The sequence below is a fragment of the Mizuhopecten yessoensis genome, unplaced genomic scaffold (genome assembly GCF_002113885.1).
Source record: "Mizuhopecten yessoensis strain PY_sf001 unplaced genomic scaffold, ASM211388v2 scaffold8195, whole genome shotgun sequence".
NCBI classification, from domain to species: Eukaryota; Metazoa; Mollusca; class Bivalvia; order Pectinida; family Pectinidae; genus Mizuhopecten; species Mizuhopecten yessoensis.
The window spans coordinates 731,919-757,593 of record NW_018407426.1 but is presented as its reverse complement, the minus strand read 5'-3'; the positions used below and the strand labels follow the sequence as shown (position 1 = coordinate 757,593).

General features: G+C 36.3%; 2 protein-coding genes across 5 annotated transcripts in view; one reads left to right on the top strand and one right to left on the bottom strand.

The window, feature by feature from the left end:
* LOC110455299 (centrosomal protein of 104 kDa-like) overlaps positions 1-21,716 on the bottom strand; it is a 40,667-nt gene extending 18,951 nt beyond the window's left edge. The window contains exons 1-16 of one of the 4 annotated variants that reach the window (XM_021505346.1): positions 21,574-21,716; positions 17,686-17,933; positions 17,142-17,233; positions 16,705-16,786; positions 16,180-16,318; positions 15,849-15,911; positions 14,456-14,467; positions 11,194-11,261; positions 10,924-11,033; positions 9,962-10,173; positions 9,699-9,726; positions 9,021-9,135; positions 6,331-6,414; positions 5,418-5,426; positions 1,127-1,262; positions 507-674 (exon numbers count right to left, since the gene is read on the bottom strand). In XM_021505346.1, the coding sequence (XP_021361021.1) occupies positions 507-674; positions 1,127-1,262; positions 5,418-5,426; positions 6,331-6,414; positions 9,021-9,135; positions 9,699-9,726; positions 9,962-10,173; positions 10,924-11,033; positions 11,194-11,261; positions 14,456-14,467; positions 15,849-15,911; positions 16,180-16,318; positions 16,705-16,786; positions 17,142-17,233; positions 17,686-17,798 (1,431 nt within the window). In that variant the 5' untranslated portion in view covers positions 17,799-17,933; positions 21,574-21,716. The remainder of the gene's footprint in view (positions 1-506; positions 675-1,126; positions 1,263-5,417; positions 5,427-6,330; positions 6,415-9,020; positions 9,136-9,698; positions 9,727-9,961; positions 10,174-10,923; positions 11,034-11,193; positions 11,262-14,455; positions 14,468-15,848; positions 15,912-16,179; positions 16,319-16,704; positions 16,787-17,141; positions 17,234-17,685; positions 17,934-21,573) is intronic. The other 3 variants (XM_021505347.1, XM_021505348.1, XM_021505349.1) reach the window with 3 other exon arrangements.
* Positions 21,717-21,902: 186 nt separating this feature from the next.
* The window catches only part of LOC110455324 (DNA fragmentation factor subunit beta-like), a 22,298-nt gene continuing 18,525 nt past the window's right edge, over positions 21,903-25,675 (top strand). The window contains exon 1 of the mRNA XM_021505404.1: positions 21,903-22,137. Within this exon, the coding sequence (XP_021361079.1) occupies positions 21,994-22,137 (144 nt within the window). The 5' untranslated portion in view covers positions 21,903-21,993. The remainder of the gene's footprint in view (positions 22,138-25,675) is intronic.

The following is a 25,675-nucleotide window of genomic DNA, read 5'->3' as shown; positions in this document are numbered from 1 at the left end:
GGGGGGGGCACACCCACGGTTTATACAATATTGAGTCCCCTTGGCCCAAGGATGCTCCAGACTAATTAAGGATAAAATCCCTTAATCCCTACGGTAGAAGAAGGATTTTAAAGGTTTTACCTCTATTTCCCCTATTGGGCCCCGCCCCTCTGTCCCCAGGGGGGGGCCACACCCACCATTTATACAAAATTGAGTCCCCTTGGCCTAAGGATGCTCCAGGTCAAATTTAGTCAAAATCTACTTGGCCGTTCAGGACGATTAGCGTTTTAATGGAAAAGTTGAAGGACGGACGACGGACGCTGCGGTATGGCATAAGCTCACCATGGTCCTTTGGACCAGGTTAGCTAAAAATACAATCTAGAACAACAATTCTTTTCTGAATAATGAAATGTAGTTTAAGAATTTATGACAGAAGTTTTTATTATATATATGTATGTAACGAAATCATGAATGAAAAGTAGAAAATTTAGTCGAGCCCTCCTGTCAGACACACAAAATGTACTTACAGCATAAACCTTGTCTCGAATGGCACGCTTACACAGGTACACAGCTCCCTTTAATGCCGTTTTCACCTCATCCTTCGGCGTGGATGTCGACATCTCTGACATCTGTTTGTACACAGCCAGCAACGCGTCCTCGCGGTATGACCATGTTTTACTGTATGCTTTGGCCACCTACAATACAGCAAAACACAAAAAAACACTGATTACCAAATTTATCCTACATAAAGCCCTGGGGCCCCACATATAAACTGTAACTTGAAGTAGGGGTCTGGCTTGTTGTAGGAAAAGACCGTTTGTTAGCATTTCCACTGAACTGTATTTGACTTTGGTGGGCTTATTACCAGGCATGGGCTTATTGCCAGGCATGGGCTTATTGCCAGACAAATAGGATAAAGTACAAAATCATAACAACAGACCTTATAGTGCATCAGATTGAACTTTTCTTATCAGATTTATTGGATAACAGAGCCATTCAGGAAAAATCTTTGCCAACAGTTCTATTCATAGGGACATATGATAAGACAGACATTTTCTTTTAAGACAGGAAGAGCACCGATTGATACACTCTGCTATTCAAGGAGTTATCTTATATATACATGCATCAGTATAAGGTGACAATTTACCAGTGGTTCTCCAAATACGTCCACCGCTGCAGACGCTTCGCGAAGGTCTTTCTCCGACAACGGCTCGGGCTCCCCAGTGATGCCGCCCCCTCCTGTGTCTACCACTTGCTCCTCTTCCTCCGTAACTGGGGGAGGTCTGTAATAACATTTGTAATGATGTATGGGGTACTTCTCAATGATACAAGGGACATTTCTCAACGACACAAGATGGTAGTGTTTTATATAGTTTCAATGTGGACAATCTAGGAGAACTTGTACAGTGGTATAACAGAGATGAAAGGAATCATATCATGATACCATGATAAATCAAAACAACTCTTCAATTTAATGAGGTTTTTAATCTTATGACATACATATACATGTATATGATACATGTAAATGTTTAAGGAGGAATGTCAGACTGGGAATGTATCAAATTTATTTTTACATTGCACATAATAAAGTGAAACATTTCATATTTATAATTGGATTTTCTGAGAAAAATAAAACCTGATTTACTATTGTTATAAACATCAAAATACCTGGACAGAAACAATAGGTGATAAAAATAATACACAACTGATAGAAAAAGTAATTAACCCCACTTAATTACAACCCAATTGTTTACAAGTTTAAAGTCCTCATATAAAATGTCTTCAAAACCATCAACACAAACATGTTTAAATCACATTAATAAAACAAAATTCATGTACATCTAATATATCTATAAATATTAAACCTTTATTTATCAGACTGAGCCTATGCCCTGGACATCAGAAATATTTTGTTTGTGAATTAAAATCCATTAAAATCCAAACCAGTGAAGCAGTAGAGGTATGATATCTCCATTCAGAGATTTTCATTATACGATCAATTAAATACTCATCAACATAATGAGATTGAGAGGCCAATCTATAATTAATTTTGTATCCAATGATCAAGAAACTAAAACAGATAAAATTGAAACATTCAAGAAAAATACAACATTACTACAATTACATAAACCTGAAAGTTCAAATTAATAAAAAATAGGAAAATAAAAAGATTTCAAACAAATAAAATGTTCTGTTATCAGAAGACACCTGAATCATCATATTAAAACCTTTAAGGATCCCTGTACCACTGCCAAAAACTGTAACTCAGTGTCAGAAACAAAATATAGCTTGCGAGACTTTTTATGAGAATTCGTGAAGATGAAATAAACAAAATATAATCAACAACAGTGTTTGGAGTGGAAAAATTTCAGCGTGGCTAGACCAGGGTACAAATACTGTGACATTAAAGTGATGTACCATCACTCTAACCAGTTGAGCTACCTGGTCAACAGAAGGGTCCTGGTCCAACTGTGCTACAGTTATATCCAAACGAAAGTTAAGGGGAGGTAACTGTATATACAGAAAACCACAGTGGGACAGGGATCCTTAAAAGGATTAATCGTTACATATGAAATATGTCAGTACCATTTATGAACCATCAGGAATATAATATTATACAAGAGGCCCATGGGCCTTAACGGTCACCTGATATATTTATACAGAGAGTTGATTTCGTTTTTAACACGAGCAGAAATATTATTCAGTGACAAAAAAACCCAATAAAACCACCTTATTCAATATCTAGCATACATATTTAAGACTAAAAATTATTTGAAACTAGCACCTCTGATTCTAAACAAGGAAAATGAAGAAATTTTAGCACACTGACTCCTTTGGGCCCCACCCTACAGCCCTTGGGGGTAGGGCTGGCCCAAAATTTTCAAAGTATCAAACTGTCAACTCAGGGTTATAATTCCAATCTAGTTATTAACATGTAATATTCAAAGTATCATTTGCGATTATAAACCATAATAAATTTTGCCCCCCCCCCCCCCTCCTCCTTCCCCAGGGGGTAAACGTGAGACCCTAGGGGCATAAACCTTAAGACCCTTACATCTATGAAGAGTGTTTGATTCTACCATATCTGCCATGGGTCTTTGAGAAGATTTTTTTTTGAAATTTCAGTCAATTCAACCCTTTTTGGCCCCACCCATCAGCCCTGGGGAGTCAGTCAGGGCTCATATGTGCATACCATCAAACTGCTACCCAATACTGATAATGCTAACCTAAAATGAATTACCTCCAATGGCAATTAAACAAATGTTGGTCCAAAATGTGATTTCCCTCTATAAACTATAGTAAAGTTTACCCCCTCCCCAGGGGGAAACGTGAGACCCTAGGGCCATTAAATTCACAACTTTGGTAGAGCACCTTAAAACCCTTCCATCTATGAAGAGTATTTGATTCTACCATATCTTGGTCTTGATAAGATTTTTGAAATTTTAGTCAATTTGACCCTTTTTGGCCCCGCCCCTCAGGCCCCTGGGAGCCGGGGACCAAACCGGCAACTTTTTTCATTGACCTTTGGCCATGGAAGGTTTCTGCAAAATTTCATTGAAATTGGTTCAGGGGTTTTGGAGAAGAAGTCGAAAATGTAAATTGTTTACGGACGCACAAAGGACGACGGACAAAAGGCGATCGCAATAGGTCACTTGAGACTTTGTCTCAGGTAACCTAAAAAGTAAGCAAACTTCCCTTATACATAATTTTATAAACACCCAGAGCAAGATAATACAGTTAGATACATGTTATTAATTAAATGTATGTAGAATAAACAATATTGATTATATGAGAATCAGTGATAGAATTCCAGTCTTGTTTATTAAAGTTACCTATCAAACATGGATCCCCATTAGATGTTTGTCATTTGTTAGATCCTGATCTAGTATCAAATAGTTATATAGACTGACCTGATAGGATGGTTAACTGGAATTAAGTCATTCACCCCTGAAATGTCATAATGAACTATTCCAACCTTTGAATTGGAAGAGTTCAAATGTGTCTTCAGGGGTGAATGAGTTAACTTACAAATGTGTTCTGATTCTGCTGGGTTTTGTTTTTGTTTCTGAGGTTTTTTAAAAGTTTATTGATAGACATTTCAGTCATCGTTACGACAATGAAATTATATCATCAGGAGATTTTCCAAGAAAGTTTTCTTATGCAAAATTCTACAACTTAAAACAGGTCTACAAGGGAGACAACTAGAGAACTAATTCACACGAGAGCAAGAGGTGTCTTAACAGGATCATGACCTTTGACCACTGACCTTTGACACCTTGAAGCTCTAGACATACAATGTTACCTACATGAAATGTTTGGCAACCTCAGTCGGCTTCACATAGCGCTTCGTGTAGCTTGTCAATATATGAGAGAAACATATACAATACATACAGATGATTCAAAAACTAGGAAAATTGTTAGAATTGTCTAAACCAGGAGTTGCTCTGACTTCTCATAAAAACACAAGTACTGCTAAGGGTACATAAAACGTCGGTATTACTGCCCAACATAACTCACATCGATCAGGTTTCCTCTATGTAATAATCAGTACAGTGATACGTCATTTGACCTCTGACCTTGGTCTTAGAGAGAGTACGGTCATGAAGGTAACACTGTCTAGGTACTGCTGTACCTGTTTATCAAGTTACTTACATACTTAAATTTTCATTATTTTAGATTTGACGTTTTGGGCAAGATATTCAAAACAATACCTTGATTTGTAACTTTCCAGAGACCTAAAAAGGATCAATATTAATGAAATTACATAATACAGCTGCAAAATTTCTATTTTTGATTTTTGAGAAATCAGAGCAATTGAGTCCTCTATAAAATGCCATTCCCAGTGGACAAATACACATACAACTAACATGAAGCCCGGGCCAGATTACATAAATATTTAGCAAAATCTGATATAAAGGGAGAAAACTCTATATACCAAACCTACATATAGCTGGTGATCCTGCTGTTACATGACCACAGAGCAAAGACAAATGTGGGGTTAAATAAGAACTCCATTATTTCAGATTTGAAAAAAGTTGACTAACAGACTATGGATTAGGGAAGTTAAACTGAAAGATGGATTTCTTATTCGTATAATAAAAGTACTTTGATTATGCAGACATTTTGATTGTGAGAATGAAATGAAGTATTTTGGTTCGGGTATATCACGAAACTTTAGTAATTGTGATGAAATGTTTATCCCATAAACCACAAACAGTAAATAATTCATTAAAAATCACAGTGATTAAATGCTGCAAATAAATAAACTGTTAAAACAATAAACCATATATGTTCACAGTACAAAAAACAGATGCAACAAACTTTTTTAATTAATATCATTCCGTAAAAATTCAAACGAGTTATGAGTGAGGTTAAGTGTTAGGGAGGAACCACACGGAGTGGACCGGCTACACTATACATGTACTGTGTCTACGTACCTAATGTCACTACAAATAAATACAGTACAGGTATATAGTATACAATGACAATACACTGTGGACATAGTATTCCGTCTTTGCATATTGCAGAGTTATCTTATCTTGTGAGCAGGTATTGATTGTTACGTCATTGGTTTATGTGAGAAAATTACATTGTTTTCTCAAAAATTGATGACGTTACTCTCACAAACAAATAACGTAGCAATCAAAATACCTGCTCACAAGAGAAGATAACTCTGCAATACGAAAAGACGGAATACAACTTTACAATAAAAAGCAAGATTTCCTAAGCAAAAGTTTAATAACATCTTTTTAATGCAACTACTATCTACTATAACATCTGTGTCAGAAAGTCTGATCTAAAACCGCAGCCGATCTCTGCTCAGCTAGAATATGACAGTGTTCGAATATTTGATATACATGCACACATGAAAAATACTCTTCAATATGGACATGTATCACTGACTAGTTTCCAGACTGGAAAAACAAGATTTCAACTATGTAGCTAATGTCACCCATCATGATAGACTTTAAAAATTCAAAATTATTACATATATAAGGAATGGCAAAATTGAAAATGAAAAAAAAAAACAAATAAAAAAAGGGCAATAACTCATGTAATAATATATCTGCAATGATAAGATATTGTACTTAATTTGAAAGTAATTTGACAAGTAATGTTGGAGTAATATCGAGGCTAGAATCATGTCCGACATCGCTGACAAGGTATATGGAGACTGTTCTTAACCCGACATCAATTGAGATCAACACCAAATCATGTATGTGGGTTTATCATGATTTAACTCTTCCACCCCTGAAATTTCCTAATGAACTATTCCAACCTTTGAATTGGAAGGGTTCAAATGTGTCTTCAGGGGTGAATGAGTTAACCACCTGATATTCCAATACTTACTTGACGACAGGTAATTGGCGTTCGTCATATGGTGTCCTGGAGCGTGGGGAGGGAATCTGTTCCCGCTGGGTCGTGTCCCCTTTACTAATAGGAGGAAAAAGAATGACTTCTAAGGCCACAAACATCTAAGGACGGAGTATACCCATGAGAAGTAACGGTGAAATATTCATGTCTTCTTGGCAGTTTTGTAATACATCGTATTTAGCTTTTTGCTTCTAGAAACATCCACTTAAAACAATGTATTTTATTCTGACTAAGAGAGGGAGGGGAGGCGGGGCAATGACCCAGGAACAACATGTGAGTATGAATTAAATGGGTCGTCGACCCAAAGACATATATATTTAGGGTATATTACATAAAGGATAGGGGGTGTCTGACCAAGGGGCATTTAGGTATTAGGTTTAATAGTAGGGGATCCCGGAGGGGCAGTTGACTCAGGAGTCATGTAATAGGAGGGCTAATAACCCATAGATATTTTGGTATTAGTTATTATAGTATGGGGGAGGGGGTGGGGGCTGATAAACAAGAGACCAGTTGATACTTCTGGGATGAAGGGTTGGGAGATGGGACTTATGCCCCAAAAACAAGCAAGTATAAGTTATATATTTTTTTACTATATTAGAAATTAAATTAAGGGATGGGGTAATGTTGACCCAGGGACATGGGTATTATGGGGGAAGGGGGACTGTTGACCAGGGACATATAAGTTTTGTGAATTACACTGTAAGAAAAGGGGGACCCAGGGAAGTGCAAGGTATTAGGTAGTAAAGTGTTGCGTGATACATGTATAACTTCTATCTCTAGAAGCTTGTAGGGTTATATAAAGTATACACTGTGCACAATATGACTTTAGCAACAACTATGGAGTCTTTTAAAACTAGAAAACTAAAAGCAAAATTCTAAAAAATATAGGTGTATGATATAGTCATATATTAATTATACACTAAACAACATAATTATCAAGTATAGTGTTTATAATAAAAAAAAAAACAATCACAAACTGAAAGTATTTCTCTTAAAGCTGACAACCCCAATTACAAGGTTTATTATCTACATATAAAATTGGGAGAACATATCAGCTTTGGCTACTTCAATGTCGTCCTAGATATCTAGGGGTTGACGGGACAAGAAGACAAGCTTGATCCTTTGATATACATCAAAAGAATCTCGCGGTCAGTAACTAACGGTAAAAATTGACAGGCTTTGAAGTCGGGCGTCTCTCCTTTGTAATCTTCAAAGGACAGGTATCAGCCTAGCGATTGGTCAGGGTTTTTTAACCAAGACCAATCAAACAGCTATCTTCGTGCCTTCAATTTTGCTATAACATATTCCAGGGGTGGAGAGAGCTAAAGTGAGCGTAACCCCTAGATATCAAGGATGCTTCAATGAACCCTAAGCAGAAGACACTGAAGAGAACCGTTGATACACAGGGAGCTCCAAATCTGCCATTACTTACAATAACGTGTAATGGGATACAGCAGGCTAGTTATTTCACCAAACCTTCACAGTTCTATATTAATAGAATGAAGAGAGGCGACGTATAGGTATTACTTTGTCAGCGTTGGCTGTTGCGTCATCCAAAACAAGGTTTCCACGCGATAAGTTGTGTTCCCTTGAGTTGATTGAACTCAAACTTGGTACACATATTGCATACCAATATAGCTCAGACGAATTCGCATTTCAGAAGTTTACCTGCATTTTTTGTGGAGTTATGCCCCTTTTATTGCCAAATAAGGGCATTATGTAGTAAATGCAAGAACTTTTTTATTTTTTCATCCATTCCTTTCAAATTTTGTATGGTAATACTAGGAGGAGCAATAATGTTCAACAAATGTTCTGTATTTTCTGTCAAGTTTCAACTTTCCGTGTTTGAGCATATTGGCGTTGGGTTTGTGTTTATATAAGTGTAGCGTCAACGCTTTAAAAATAGACTGATGATATGAATGTATGTGATGTCTATGTGGAAGTTAAAGTTTGAACACATATTATTTAACTTGAATTTATTTTGTTTTAAAATATCAAATGTTATTAAGTATATACTGTTCACCAGGGAGTTTTCACCGTAGTTTTACTTTCACCATTTTTGCCCTCTGTAATGAGGGCGAATTTATCATTACAGTGAAGATCTGTTCACCACATAACATCCAAAGTAGTAAAATGTGAGGGGCTTTTGTTTGTTTGTGTTTTATGTCCTATTAACAGCTATGGTAATTTAAGGACGTGCCAGGTTTTAATAGTGGAGGAAAGCCAGGGTTCCCGGAGAAAAAACACTAAAAACACTGACATACGGCCAGTACCTGGCAACTCCCCTGTAGGCCTTGAACCCGCGACCCAGTGGTGGAGGGCCAGCGGTTGCAGAATGTCAGATGCCTTAACCACTTCACCACCTTGGCCCCAATGTGAGGGGCAAAATCAACACTTAGCGGATATTGATTTTATCAGCAAATGGCAAAAGTTGGACAAGGCGAAACTTTTCCCTGTATACAGTATAAATGCCAGAAGAAAACCTCGGGTTGTCAGCTTTGACTGAACTTTTCATGGATGTGTGTTTGGTGTAAACTAAGCACAAGTGTGGTTTACAAAATATAAATATTTATAAACATCATATATATGTATCTATATATTTTAAAAGTGTTTGCTGACAGGAAAAAAGCTATAATTTGAAGTCAGGTGATATGTGATGTTCTTACCTTTTCATTGCAGGTAGGGGTCTCTCATCATAAGGTGTCCTCGGGGGTGGAGTTCTAGGCGGGGTTCGGGGCGAAAGGTGAGTGAGACGAGGGGGTGTTGGATTTCTCACAGGTTCTGTAATATAATAACAAGGCAAACGTCAATGTATTGATTGATTGATTGATTGATTGATTGATTGATTAAGATTGATTGATTGATTGATTGAATGAATGATTGAGATTGATTGATTGTTTGACTGGTTGTGATTGCTTGCTTGATTGATTGATTGATTGAGATTGATTGATTGATTGATTGATTGATTGATTGATTGATTAAGATTGATTGATTGATTGATTGATTGAATGAATGATTGAGATTGATTGATTGTTTGACTGGTTGTGATTGCTTGATTGATTGATTGATTGATTTAGATTGATTGATTGATTGATTGATTGATTGATTGATTGATTGAGATTGATTGATTGAGATTGATTGATTGATTGATTGAGATTGATTGATTGAGATTGATTGATTGAGATTGATGGTGTTTACGTCCTTGTTCTGGTTATAACAAAAACACTCGACCAACAAATTTAAAGTTTGAGTGATCCAAACCAAAGAGTGATTCTAGAACATTACTGAGTGTAGTGGTACAATTACTTTTTTTTATATATATATATTTTTAATAGAATACATACCAAGGTCTATATGTTGTGGATGCCTTGACTGAAAACAAAAAGAAAACAGTATTATTATGGTTTCAACACATCAGAAACAGGAGAAATTGTGATATCTTTTGATATATTTTTAGATTTAAAATGAGGTCGCATGTAAAAACTTTCCTGAAATAACCAGGATCTGTGTAGTACTTCCCCTTGCAGGTCTCCAACAGCTTGCTGATGCTGAGGTCACAGTTAATAGTTTTGGTAGAGATCAAAGTAGCAATGTAGAAAACACTCACCCCACCAGTCTCCAACAGATCACCAAGGTTGAGGTCGTGGTAGATTTGTAAGCGATATTCTTCACACTGAACTTTCTTGAGCTTTGCCTTGTCATAATCTTCATTCTCCACTGCCTGGCGTTTCTCCACCTCAAATTTGCCCAATTTCTCACCTACTTTCTGTAGGTCCAGAATAGCTGTCTTCAGCTTCTTTGCATAGTCAAACCTCTCCTCTAGAAACGAAAGTATGAAAATGAACATTAAAACATGATAAAATAGTCATTATGTTTTAAATACACTAAAACCTGTCGCAATAGAGAAACTGTCCTGGAAACTTTGACTACAATATGATTATCAAGTAAAAATGTGACCTATCCTAATACAGTAGATTTTGCTTAATATCACTTCTCATTTGGTAGAGAAAAACATGATATTAACTAGAGCATGACATAAAAAGAAAACATGTTTTTCTGACCATTTCAGATGTCAAAACCTGGAAGTGACAATAATTAAATGTTCAAGTGTTATATTTTTTTAAAGAAGACGGTTTAGTAAAAATATTTGTAACTGACACAGCTTTTTCTTTATTAACAGTCAAATAATCATCTTTTATTTATTTATTTCATTGAAATATGAAGCTTCTTACCTTCATTTACCATTGATTTTTTGGTGACACTTGCCAAAATAAAGTGATATTAAGCGAAATCGACACCAAAACAAGTGAAAATAAAAGAGTTGAATTACATAGATTTTAGAGCAGGAAAAATGGTGCATCAAGAAAACATGATAATAAACGAAAAGTGACATTAAGCGACGTGACATTAAGTGAAATGTACTGTATAAGCAATGTGACCCATACAGTTTAACAATTCAACTATTCGTAAGAGAATCCTGGTGTTGATGCTCCTTCGTTTACTTAATTGAATTTATTTCACCTCCTAGAAAATCTAAAGGCAATGGACAGAATTCTTGAATCAACATACGCATAACTGCCTCTTGTTTTTTCTTTTCCAATTTGCGTATAAGGGCAGCTATCTCTGGATCCTGGTACATGTCAAAAGCGAGGTCATCAAGAGGCGAGATGTAGTCAGGTCTGTAACACAAACATTAGTCATTAATCTGTTACAGAACACACAAACTGATGATTTATCTTGCTCTCGGAAACTCTTAGACCTTTGATTTGCCAACGATTGGTAACATGTAAAATTATTATAGAACGGTGTCAAGATTTGTCAGAAACCATTTATGTTTACCTTGATGTTAAGTCTTCCTCGTCCTGGTACTCTAACCTTCCGGCCTTGTCTGGGTCTGTGTTATAGTCCTACAAAACAATTCAATTAAAATAAATGTTTGGATTTTAATAGTTTAAAAAATTTTCTGATTTTAATGGTCGGAAATGTTCTGATTTTAATGGTTAATAGTTGGAAATGCTCTGATTTTAATGGTTAGATATGTTACGATTTTAATGGTTATACCTTTTCAATAGTTTCACCATTTGGCCAAACTTCAACAGAATCATGCATATAATTGGATAACATCTATCCTGATATCAATTTCATCGTCCTCTTTATGAATTAAACATATATATATTTATCTGTCGTTGGAATGATGGCCTATAAAGCTTCTGTACAAAATTTGTAACAATATACAGACATTTATTCATAATATTTTGATAATGTGTCACAAGTAACATATGGTCTTATATCTCCATGAATATTTATAAATAACATAATATATTGCAATTGTCAGAATAAAAATTACTTTTCCACAGCAATTAAACTGAATTTCAAATAAGAGTAAAATACTGTTAAGTCAATAAACCATCATATAACTGTTATCATTATATCATCTCTCTCGTTCTCCACTTAGAATATGGTACATGTTAATGCAATTTATGCTACATTCAAGTCCAGTTGTGAAGAATCAAAGTGTCAAACATTGTTAGTGACTAAATTGAAGGTGAAACAATACATTTTTGAAAATCTCCTACCAATCATATGGGTATATGTTATGTGTGAGGACACCATATTGTTCAGGGGCTGACCCAAGGGCTCCCCAACCCTGGCAGCCCCTATCAAAATATTTATATATGCATATATCTATGCTTTCAAGCAGTACATATATATACATATTTCTGGCTGGGGAAATAAAATATTTGTGAAAATAAAAAAATAAAATTATCACTACACATATATATGGTATTGCTAATAACTACGAGTGTATTATATATTACCTTGCATTAAACACTCTTCGCAGACTTAAATATCTTATCATGAAAGTTTGATACAAAACAGAAAACCAGAAAAGTACAGTATAAACATACTCTGTAGGAAGGCATGCTGGTGAAATGTTGTAGACAGGGTGAGGTGTTTTTATATTTAATCACTGTATTCACCCTTCTGTATTATACTGACCAAATACAAAAGGAAATATGTGTCAGGTGGTTTTAATGACATAAACATTTTAAGTTTAAGTGAAAATGGGTGTTAAAACGAATGTTTGCAATGGACAATGAAGGACCTGAACACGATCTCCTTTGAGTAGCTACACATTAGTCAAGAAATACAAAAAAAACATGCGGAGTAAAAAAAAAAGATGACAAAAAAGGGAAAGAAAGAAAAAAAGAAAAAAAAATTGTGCAAAATAAAAATTTAAATGTGTAGAGGATACCTTGAAAATTTCAAATGATAAACGATCATGACTGACTGGAGCCTTAAAATCCAGATTCCAGAGATCAGGCCACGAAGGCTGTTTGTAAACAAAAGTACAATGTGAACAGTCGGCAGACTCGGGTTAAAGTGTGCTCTAGTTGGGTATCACTGGTAAGGAGACACTAGGGGATATGATGACTATCTTAATATCAATAGAAAAATAATACAATCAGTTATATAGTATAGAGATGTTGGTGAAAATGTGAGGAATAGGGTCGTAGGGTGTTGGATGGTAAGTGGGATGGTAAGTGGGATGGTTGGGTAACATGGTAGGTTTGTGGCAGCGGGGGTAGGAGCTGTTTGGGTGGTGAGGTATTTCAGTGGTTGGGTAACATGGTTGGTTTATGGCAGTGGGGGTAGGAGCTGTTTGGGTGGTGAGGTATTTTGGTGGTTGGGTAACATGGTTGGTTTATGGCAGTGGGGGTAGGAGCTGTTTGGGTGGTGAGGTATTTCAGTGGTTGGGTAACATGGTTGGTTTATGGCAGTGGGGGTAGGAGCTGTTTGGGTGGTGAGGTATTTTGGTGGTTGGGTAACATGGTTGGTTTATGGCAGTGGGGGTAGGAGCTGTTTGGGTGGTGAGGTATTTTGGTGGTTGGGTAAGGTGATTGGTTTATGGCAGTGGGGGATAGTAGCTGTTTGGGTGGTGAGGTATTTCGCTGGCTGGGTAAGGTGATTGGTTTAAGGCTGTGGGGGGTAGTAGCTGTTTGGGTGGTGAGGTATTTCGCTGGTTGGGTAAGTTGATTGGTTTAAGGCTGTGGGGGGTAGTAGCTGTTTGGGTGGTGAGGTATTTCGCTGGTTGGGTAAGGTGATTGGTTTAAGGCAGTGGTGGGTAGTAGCTGTTTGGGTGGTGAGGTATTTTGGTGGTTGGGTAAGGTGATTGGTTTATGGCAGTGGGGGGTAGTAGCTGTTTGGGTGGTGAGGTATTTCGCTGGCTGGGTAAGGTGATTGGTTTAAGGCTGTGGGGGGTAGTAGCTGTTTGGGTGGTGAGGTATTTCGCTGGTTGGGTAAGTTGATTGGTTTAAGGCTGTGGGGGGTAGTAGCTGTTTGGGTGGTGAGGTATTTCGCTGGTTGGGTAAGGTGATTGGTTTAAGGCTGTGGGGGGTAGTAGCTGTTTGGGTGGTGAGGTATTTCGCTGGTTGGGTAAGGTGATTGGTTTAAGGCAGTGGTGGGTAGTAGCTGTTTGGGTGGTGAGGTATTTTGGTGGTTGGGTTGTGGTTATAAAACTGGAGTCTAACAATTATCAACTGACAGTTTCCAAACTTTTCTGAGCCTCTCTACTGATTGTTTCCTTAACATCCATCAAATAGAGACTTTCCAGGGTGGTTTAGAAACTGCACCTCTAATTCAGCTGCAAAAAGATTATGATGTCTCCTAACATATTTTAAACCACTCTCACGAAGTTTCTTTTTTTTCTTTTAAATTTCAATAATTTATTTCTTAATTGTAAATATGTATTGGTAATAATGCTTTTAACAGAAAACTAAATTATGCATTTGCCGGAAAAAAAATAACATTCCGATTTTAGGTTTGTTTTCTTTTTAAATTGATAATTCCATTTTTCAGATTGATAAAAATTGGGGGATCAATTCAGCTACACAGAATGTGATATAATTTCACTGTAATTCATATGAGGAAAGTCTCTGTGTAAACAATTTTTCATGAAAATTTGAAATAGAAAGTGTCTGCTAGAACTCCAATAATACGTGTCTGCAGGACAAAGTGAAGGGTGGCAGGCAGATATACAATTATGATATTTATAGGGATGCTGACCACAACAGATATTTGGGGTTTAAACCATACATACTCGCTTGTTCCGCTGTAATACACAAGACAGTATTGAAGGATAACCAGGTTATCCACAAGGTAGGTGATTTTTGCTGCAGGTTATTTTTGTTGGATTTTTTTAACTGTAGTGCTTCTTATATAGCCTGGGAAATTCAAACTGCTCTGAAACCATTCTTTCAATTACAGATAAGACAACTCATTAAACATCTTGTATGTCAAAAGCACCTAGCTAATTAAACCTCTGTGACACTCTACCGCATTTCCACGGAGTTGGCACTGTGTTGTGAAATTTCTCAAAGAGCGTCGTGGGATCGGAGGAAAATTCTGAAAAACGTTGCACTTGTTTTCAAAATTTTCACAAGATGGAGATGTCAGGCCACCCTTACGGTGAATGAGGCATTTCTACGGAGCGCTCGTGGCGTGCTACAGTTCTAATTGGCGATTGACTGCGCTCTAGCTCACAGAGTGCTCACGGTGTGCTAGGAGTTGTCACTGACAGCGGGCCTAAAACGTTCGTATTTCGTGCGTGACGTGTTTACAAACACCATCATCAGTTGCTATTTCGCTGATGATGCATATAGGCAAGGAGTTTCCGTGCTTGCTGGCGTACAACAGTCATGGTGAAATGAGGGAGACAAAGATGAGAATACATTTACACCATTTTTATGGGGTTGGCTTACAACACACTCACAATGCCATGCAAACGCTAGCAAACGCTGATGGACGCGGTAGAAGCGCTGTGGGAGCGCCGTGGGAGTGCATTGATCACTGTGGCAGCACCGTGTTGTCGCTGTGAGAGAGCAGTAAAATAGATAACACTCTGTGTAAGCGCCGTAGATGTGCCATAGACGACGCGGTAGAAACGCAGTGACATCACTAAGGATTCTGTGAGGTCACCATGCAAGCGTCGCCGACTACCACTGTGTCCATACTGTGATCATGTGCGTCCTTGGTCACACCCACAGAGCTCCTGTGGAGCTGTAGGAGACCTTTGTGCTTTGTGCATGCTCAGAGTGCGCAACGTCGCATGGCTTTATAGGCCTCCCCAAAGCATCATGTTCTAATGCACAATATCATAATACATTATATAAACTACAACAATACCACTGTCGCAGACACCATTCAAAATCAGATATTTACAAAAAAATCTTAATTCTATCAGCAAATAAAAACAATATCATATAACATAACAATATTTTATTAACATAGTCACATGACCTTACATCAGTTAAATCTCACATTCCAGTTTGCTGATGTGAGATTCAATTGATGATATGACATCATATATTTGTTAATGTCATATATATTTGTTGATGTCATATATATTTGTGTGACATATATTTGTTGATATTTGAACTGTCATATGTACTGTTTAATATACATTATCATTAGTTAATGAGGCCCATACTTACATCTGTTAGATCTGACGGTCGTGAGATAATGTCCCCGATCACATTCAGAGCTATAACCCCCACCTGTAAGGATGGTGATTTAGAGAGTTAAATCATCTGAACAACTTTTTCAAATTTCTCATAGATGAGCCTTTAGTTCAATGCTTAGTTTCAATTTTCAAACTTTTGTAAACAGTTCTCTACTTTCTGACAAAATCATTATGTTTTGAATTACAGCTTTAAATTTTTTAAATTTTTAGAATTCAATGTTTATTTTTTTTATAAAATGTCATTATTGAGCTTTGCTTCAATGTATCATTAACAAGGGATATATTATTTACAATCCGCTCACCTGGTTGTATACATTGTACTTGTTGATGTGGTTTTTGTGGACGAGAATTTTCAGGTAATGGCCGATTGCGTCCACATGGACAGATTTGAGCTCTCGCGACTTAAAGGCTGTCTTCTCATTGTCTGACAGAGACACATACCTGCAATGACAGATTTTTATTCATAGATAATTTTCGCTATATCTGTATTTTATTTTCCTGTGAAAATTACCTTTAATGCAAAGAAAATAATGAAACAGTCTTGGACTTAAGTCTGTGAGGCACAATTGTAAAATGGATTTTTTTTTAAATTACGCCTGTCTTTAAACTCCATGACAATTTCAAAAAGAAAAAAATTAAACGTGCAGTACTTTAGTTCAATGGACTTTGAGCTAACAATTACATCTCCACCTGATTCAACTGTGATTTAATTAATTAATTTTTATTTTTTGTAAAAAAAAATTAAAAAAATGGTAATGACAGGCATTATCAAAATACCATATCACTTTGTGATAATTCTTAACAATGACATAAGGTGTCTTACGTACCCTAGCCGAGTGTATCTGGCATTGTCAGGAGACAAATCCATATCTTCAGGGACATCCCCCACCATAAACTCAAGCTTTGTGGCTACAAATAAACATCCACACGTATTATTTATAATAGATTATTGAACTGGTAAAATTATAGTGACAAATTGTACCAATAATCTATTGATGGAGTAAATAGTTTGAATAATATCATATTGAGAACAACATTAACTCATTCACCCCTGAAATTTCACAATGAACTATTCCAACCTTTGAGTTGGGAGAGTTCAAATGTGTCTTCAGGGGTGAATGAGTTAATGCTTGATCTATACAGGTTACCATGATGGATTAAAGTCTCACAGCAGAACCCTGCAATATAACTTATTGCTACTCAAAATTAAACAAAGGAAACATGTAAAGCATTACTTATACATCAATCTGTTCAGAAAACTTACCCACTAAGAACTGGTGAGACAAAACTTGTATTTTCCTCAAACGTGAGCGAGCATCGAGCCGAAGGATGAGGTCTTGTGGGTACAGACAGTACCTGTATGAGATATAACATCATTGGTTACTATATCATTATATTTGGGTGGTCAGGTGACACAGTGGATAACACACGCACCTTTTACCAAGGCAACCAGGTTATGATTCACCGATCAGGCGTGAAAAGGTATATGGGGTTCACCTGCCCGATCATGTGGGTTTTCTCTCCAGGTACTCTGGTTTCCTCCCACATTATGACCTCCAGATTAATAGTGATTAATATAAGTTGAGATTACTTGATTCATATTTGTTGTAAAATAAATAAAGTTTATATCTATATACTATATGAGATAACACATTTCCTTACAAATTATTTTGCCAATTACAATCTTGTATATGATACATTGTATATATCACTACATTACAGTATCTTGTTAGATCCCAACTACAAGATTCAAAAATATTTGTTACACCTGTTCTGCCAATCCTTAACCTCTGACATGTTGACGTTACCTTGAAGCTTGCCATCCCCTGGTCAGTGGACTGTGGACATTCAGTTCAATAGCCTTGTATCCATCATCCTGGCCAGAAACATGGACCACTCGAAAAGGAAGTTTGCGTGGCATGATGTTGCTGTATTTAGCTAGAAGGCATTGCCTTTTCTTTTCATTAGTACGACTCTCACAACACGGGAAGCTTGTTTATACTTGTGGTTCCTATATCTGTCAAAGAGCTTTCATATAGAAGTATTCCTGCTTCACCTGAAAAAATATAAATCCAAAGTCAATAATGAAATATCAAACGTAACTGAAAAATCAACCATGATGGAGGGTTGTTTAAATTTGACACGTCATGGAAACTTGCTTCATAAAATGTCTGAAATTTATTCTGTGTTCCCTATATAAAGGCCTAGAAGCAGTCAAACTGTTTATGAACTGCCTGTGTCAGTTACGTATACATTTATATATTCGTAAACTTGTGTCAAATCAAACTATACATTGTTTATCTCATGCATCGGGGTCATACCGACTTAGTTACTCATTCACCCCTGAAAACACATTTGAACTCTTCCAAACCAGAGGTTGGAATAGTTCATTATGAAATTTCAGGGGTGAATGAGTTAATTTACAGCCACTCAAACTGTTGGTTGTATATTGACATCAGTCAAGTCATACCTCCACTGTTCTATAAATCATTAAATAGTCTAACTATTTCATTAACGTCAGGCTATCATATATATGTACAATGTCATCTACATGTAGTCGTCAAATTAACACTGGCATCATTTATACCACCTTCAGGCTTGCAAACATCTACAGATCTACTTTCTGAATTTTATATCAGTCAAATCAAATTAAATTAAATGAAGAACAAAGTCACTCGATATATTCAGACAGTTACAAATGAAAAATTAATCTACAGGTGATTCCCTTGAAAGCTGCAATAAATGCATCTTTTGTCTTTGTAAACAAATATTGATCTTCACATATTTAATTGATACCTTTATCAATCTACAAAGATTGTACAGGATATTCATGGTTTGGCATCTTTCCAAACTTCTAGAATACAGTCAGAGCCATTATTTACCTGGGATACTTATATATATATACCGTCAAATCACAGAAAATATCTTCTGTTCATACTTGGAATTTTATTAACAAAGTTTACAGATTTTTGGATGAACTTTGAAGAATTTATGATGGTAGGCTGAAAATTTTAATTTCTTTAATTTGGCCTATAATTTTTTTAAGCAAACATGTCGATCGTCATCCTCAAATAATTTCATGCAGTGCATTTATAAAAAAAAATGTATGAATTTATATTATGCTTATGTTTTTAATAAAGACTAAGTTAGAACTGTATTCAAATTGAGTGAAAGAATAATAAGTTATCTTTTTAATTAATGCATGTATAAATTAAATTTATTATTGTTACTGCACCGAAACTGTGTAGTTCAGGTTTAAATTCCGGACCCATGCATTTAATTAATTGTTCTTAAATCTGTCAATCAGTGAATGGCTGTTTTATTCTGTTGTACTGGTATGTTTGTGATGACCATATGGAAGAAAAGTCTTTCGTACCAAATACATGTATGTGTCGACCCTCATTAAATAAAGCTTTATTTTCTTATCACCACTTTTATTACGCAAGGACATTTTTTTTCATTGATTTTAAATTTTGGTATACTTCACCTAGAATGTACATGTATGCAAGCTGAATGGTTACCTTTAAATATAATGCTAAAAACGACAAAATCACCATAATGAAAGTAAAATTTAAAGAAAGTAAAGACATGTACCAGGTACCTAAGGTACCTAAAAGAGTACTTCAAATTCTACAGTAAACATGCAGCTTTATATACTTTGTTCATTGAATTCTTGCAATCTTGACCTCAATATCTATACATACGTACACATTAAGTAGTACTAAGCCTTGTTAAAATCAAATTCTAAAGAAAAATAAACTTTTCAAAATTAGTGGACAATGAGATGTTAAAGTTAAGACAGGGGTACTAAAGTAAATTTGTTTGCATTTTTAGAATGTCTCATCGGAATAATATTATTATAGTATATATATGAAAATGTGTATATATTATAGTGGATATATATTCATTTCTCGTTACCATGATACTGTAAAAGACGTGGATTAATTAGGTTGCATTACAAGCGTCAGCTGTAGAGAATTTCCCTTTAGCGTAGAGCATCGGGCTGGAGAGCCAATGGCCGCAAGTTCGAGCCCCAGCGACGGCACTTTATCACTATTCCTCGTCCTATTACAAATTGGTGCCGTTGACCCTCTCCGTTCAAGGTAGGAGAACCCTTGGCGGGGAGTCAAAGAACCTAGGTTGGTGTTTGAAAAAAGGTGGGAATATTTATATATAGTGTAAAAGATGTGGATTAATTAGGTTGCCTTACAAGCGTCGTCTGTAGGGAATTTCCCTAGAGCTCAGCGGTAGAGCATCGGGCTGGAGAACCAATGGTCGCGGGTTCGAGCCCCAGTGACGACACTTTCTTTATCACTATTCCTCGTCCTATTGCAATACAGGTTTTAAAACATTTGCCTAATACATATTAAGTTCTTAAAATTTTGACAGCGGGCGATTGGTTTCTGCTATACATAGTGTAGACTCCAATGAATTGTATACATCACTAACAGTTAAAGTCAAGCCCAGGATTTACAGTACAGTACCAAAAAGATATGGTTCTGTGTTAAAAGGCAAGAGCACTAGCACTTTAGACAGCTTTTATGAGCTTACTGTACATTATATATATACACTGTACATGCTAGATCTAAAGCATAATGCCAAGTATTTGCAATTTGCCAGGATATACAAAATTACACTATATTTCATGCAATATATCTTATCTCTTTTTCATAGAATTTTCCTGGAGCCAATTATTGTGTTATTGAAATGAATTTGGACACCCTGAGTTAATGTTTTATTTGAAAACATTTCGATATTTTTTCTATGGAATGAATTACAAAATAGGATGACGTTTTCTCAGAAATAAAATTTCATAATAATCAGCTACTTATTTAAGAGCCACTTTCGTTTGTAGCGAAATTGGACTGGGCGGTCGATCATCTGAAACCAGGTAGCTCAATCCGTCTATAGTATAGAGATTTGAGGGTCCTAGGTCCAAATCCTACACATTATCTGGCTTGTATTACAGTGGTGCCTGTGACCAACCATTAAATTTGTTCCAAGGATGTACACTAATTAGCATGGGCATGATGGGGATCCAAACCTTGTTTGTAAATTGAGTACTACTAGTGATGTCATCAGGGACGAAGACTTAGAAAAAAGTAGGAAGGAATGTTACGTCAAACTTAACTTAATTCAGGTAGCTCAATTCAGGTAAGAGCGTCCTTTACAGTAGAGTTTTAAAGGTCCCTGCATGGTTCGAATTACTATCAGGCTGTGCATTTTACCGCTCCTGTCACATGTTTATCATATTCCTAACTGTTGGATTGGTTGGACCAGAGTTAGTTGTTTATGAAAAAGGAAGTGACCCTGTTTATTAGTTATTTGATATGCTATCAAGACCTGTATTAAAATTCGCTTGTCTGTCAGACTGTATCCCTGAACTATTACATTGCGATCGACCCAGTCAAGTTCCGCTTCAACAGTTCAAAACAATCTAGACATGCCAAATAAGCGTTTGATTTGGTGTCAGCATTTATAGCAAATATCAGTGTGTCTTTTATTCTGAAAGTCTCTTACTATATAATAGTAACGTGTCTACTGACGAGGGTCGATGCCTTCTCTACTGTACCGTGTACGAGCTACTGAATCAGTAGTACCGCAGTACTGTTTTGAAATTTCAGGCATGTCCATTCGGGTCGGTACCCTACCAAAGGAATAATTATGGTTTTTAAGCATAACAATCACAAACTGACCTTTACAGCAAAGAGCGTGTGCTTTATCTTCCAACCACAGATATTCAAAGCGTAACGTCCAGATATGTTTTGGGCTTTAAAAATGTATTTATCCTATTTTCCTCTTGACAACGACGAAGTTTGTGTACATTGACTCCAATGGAATCCCAATTCTCGTGTTACGGAGAAATTACGAGAACTTGCAGTTTAATGCATATTTTGAATTCTAAACCTATTTATTCTTAAGTGTATGCAAACAAATTACGGAAAAAGTTTCCAATAACTTTTCTGTTTTTAAAAAGGAATTATTTTAAAAAATGTAAACAGACGAATGGAAATGGCGGCGCCCATGTTCAATGGCGGGAAACACAATTTCAATAGAAGCCATTGAAGTAAAACGTTTGTATTTATAGAACCGGTGTTAGCTAGCGGAAGTAACCAATGTCGATATGGGACCGATTTTTGTCCCTATTTAATGGCGGTATGAGGGCTTACAAAGTACAAGACGTTAAGCGAGAAGCTCGAATAGGCGTCACAGCCAAAAGTTTCAAAGAGTTGTTGGAAAAGGGATGCAAGAAGCTAAATGTAAGTAATTTTAGTTTTGTAAGAGTATGTTATCGATATTTCCAGACTTTGACTAACAGTATTATGCGGAAGGTCTACAATGACTGAATTTCTACTGTCAAACATAATAATGGGTGGGGTCTTGATTAAGTAAAAGTGATCGAATCGAATGGTCAAGACTATGTTTGCATGTTAAGAACCATTTGATGTTAAGAACCATTTGATGTTAAGAACCATCGCCTGTCTTTGCTTTAATCATCGTAAACCCACGTCGTATTTAGAAGCGAATCAGCCTTGAGGTCACAAATCAGGGGCGTAACAAACGTGTTTTCAATGTGTAAGCCAAATGATCAAATGTGCTGCCTTCGGCATCACCCCGAAGTGTGCAGCAGGAGGAGGGGGATGGTATGGGAGGGGGTCGACGTCGCCCCCAGGAGAAATTTTGTTTTCTAGAAAGCCTAAGACGCGTTCTCTTGTTTTCTGGCGTCAGGTTCAATGGCCCTATTAAAGTAATAAAATATCTTTTTCCCCTATTATTATACAAATATTTTGCTTATTAATTAATTATTTCATATCATATAGGACATTTTTGCTACATAGGTTGTTACGCGCCTGCAAATGTGAAAGCAAATTGCTATCTCCGTTAAGATTTCCAATAGTCATCGACATCCTGACCAGATTGAATTTTGACTCCGGTTCATACGTGATAATGATGTAATTAATATAAGGGCATGAACTTAATTTAACAAATCTATTTGTTTCCTAGCTCTCATAGAAACACTAAACTGACATTGAATAGTAACGATTGTAACAGCTAGGAGAGGAACACTGCACGGCCGCACCAGGGTTTGAACCCGGGACCCTCCAAATTCTATAGATGGACGCTCTACCAATTTAGCTACCTAGGCCTACATAGTCGCTTACGATCGACCAAGTTAAATTCCCCTACATTTCAGTTCCCTTCTTTTTCTAAGTCTTCTTCGCCCCCGAAGACACAACTATTTACAACCCAGGTTCGAGTATCCCCTTGCAAAATATACACTAAATGCTTGAAACAAGGGTTGGTCACAGGCACCACTGAAACAGGAGAACGAGATAATGTAACGGCAAGACTGGGGTTCGAACTCAGGACCCCCAAAACTCTAGACAGACGCTCATCCATATTGAGCTACCTGCAGGTCGCAGAAGATCGACCCACTATACAGCCAGAGGAAAAATGAACAGCCAGAGTAAGTCACTTTAATTTGTTAAATTAAGGTTTTTGTTAACAACTTTCACTGCAGTCCTCTTAAGTTTTTCAGAGTACTTTTTTCTCTGTAAATTCAAATAGGTTTTAGATCATGCATGTCACATATGTGATATGATGTGTTTTTCTGGTAAAATACCAAAAATCTGACATTTGCACAAAACGTTTTGCCAAAAAACCTGCTATGCATGTGCAGGGGTGAAAAAATTGCCAGGACAATTATTTTGAGCGCCCGGGCATAATATAGCGCAAAAAAATTAATGGACAATTTCCTGGGTAAGGGAAAATAGTTGGTTTCCTAAAAAATATTTCTGCATGTGTTTCTCTGTTCGCCCAATTAGAAAGGAATACATAATTAACTGGCTACTATTGATAAAGATCCTTTGATGGTGGGTGTCAATGCAAGATCCGGTTATACCGTGACTGGGATGTTCATACTTGTTACCGTACCAACATAATGTAATATTTCAGTGCCTCCTTAGATAAGTTGACCAAAACTCATAGTCATGCTGAGGAAGGAACATCTCAAAAACATTCTAAACTGTTGAACTTGATTTATATTTTTTTTTAACTTTCACTGTCAATTTTAGATAACATATTAAGGTGGTTTTTTTAGTATCCTGATTTGCTGTTTGGCTAGGTTCATGTTTCTGAATGGATCGTCATAAGGTTTCCTCATATAAATGACCTTGACCAACTTTTAAGGTCTGCACAAGTGTCAAATATTTAAAAAAAAAAAAATACACACTGTATTCATAAGAACCATAAATTTAAGAGCAATTCTTCTTCAGTATGTCAGGTACAATATTAATCTAAATGTAGATCAGCAATGCAAGTCTAATCATTTATTATGTTTAAAGATTAACCCTGCAATGGAAAAGATTATTTTATCCATACATATCACAACCAGATTTGCTTTGTAGCATTAATTGATATCCTTGATCGAGAGATAGAGCCAGGAATAGGAACATTTTAATGCTACTTTTTATCCCCCGTTGTCCGTCCATCTGTCACATTTCAGTTTCTGTGCACTAACTACCGCTAATAAAGGTCTGATTTCAACAAAATGTGGTGTGCTTATTACTTATAGGCATATTTTGAACTCGGTATGAAGTGACGTCACAGTGGCATGACTTATCCGATATCCTGTTCATTACGTATATCCATTCTGACACACACTTATAAATACATGTCATATTTAAATATTATCTGCATAACCGTGTAAATAATGACTGCAACCAAAACCAATATATGTTGTATGGGTAAAAATCATCAATTGACATATAAAAAGACATCAATAATGTTCTTCTCCGAAAGAGAAGTTATACACATTCAAGCTTGAACCACGGAAATCTAAATTAACTACATTCAAAATTAATGTAACTTCAAGCTGAGAGATAGTAATACACAGTTTACACATCTAAATATCTTACCTGTGAATTACAAGGTATGTTATTTACCTGTAGTTCTAATAACCAATTAATGCCAAAGGGCATTTACGATACCTACCTGTGAATTAACAGGTAAACTAATTATCTCGGAGGTGATACCTGTGAATGCCATGGCCAAAGGGCATTTATATTTATCGCTAATCCTCCAACTAACACATACAGGTAGTATGGTGTACATGTACCGACACATTTCTTTTTGTCCCCAGTCGTGGAAGAAAAACGAATATAACGGGAAGCTTTGATTGTACGTTCGATATGTGAGGTTTTTAGCTACTTGTATGATATATATTCCGTCGTCACTTAATTATGTAGATAATATTTAAAGACAACATACATATACAATTTTTTTTTACAATTTTAATGAAGAAATGAGTTAGGAGGCAGACAGTTTGTTAGATGCTATCTAAATGAATGTGGTCTTTTTTAACATAATTGGTTAATCTAGTGACTGTAAATAATTTACTTTTATTATTAAGTTGATCTTTAGAAAACTTGATGAAACTATATACAACACAAAACAATTAATTGATTAAAAATTGAGTCAAATTAATGTCGGCGCATGCGCACCGACACCTTTCTAAACAATATGTAGTTAAATATATGATTGGAATGGACAAAAAATTGCACTGGTACAATAATTTATACTCAAAATGAGCAGCAACCCGTGTTTTTAGGTCACCTGAGACAAAGTCTCAAGTGACCTATTGCGATCGCCTTTTATCCGTCGTCCGTCGTCCGTCGTGTGTCCGTAAACAATTTACATTTTCGACTTCTTCTCCAAAACCCCTGAACCAATTTCAATGAAATTTTGCAGGGACCTTCCATGGACAAAGGTCAACAAAAATAGTTGCCGGTTTAGTCC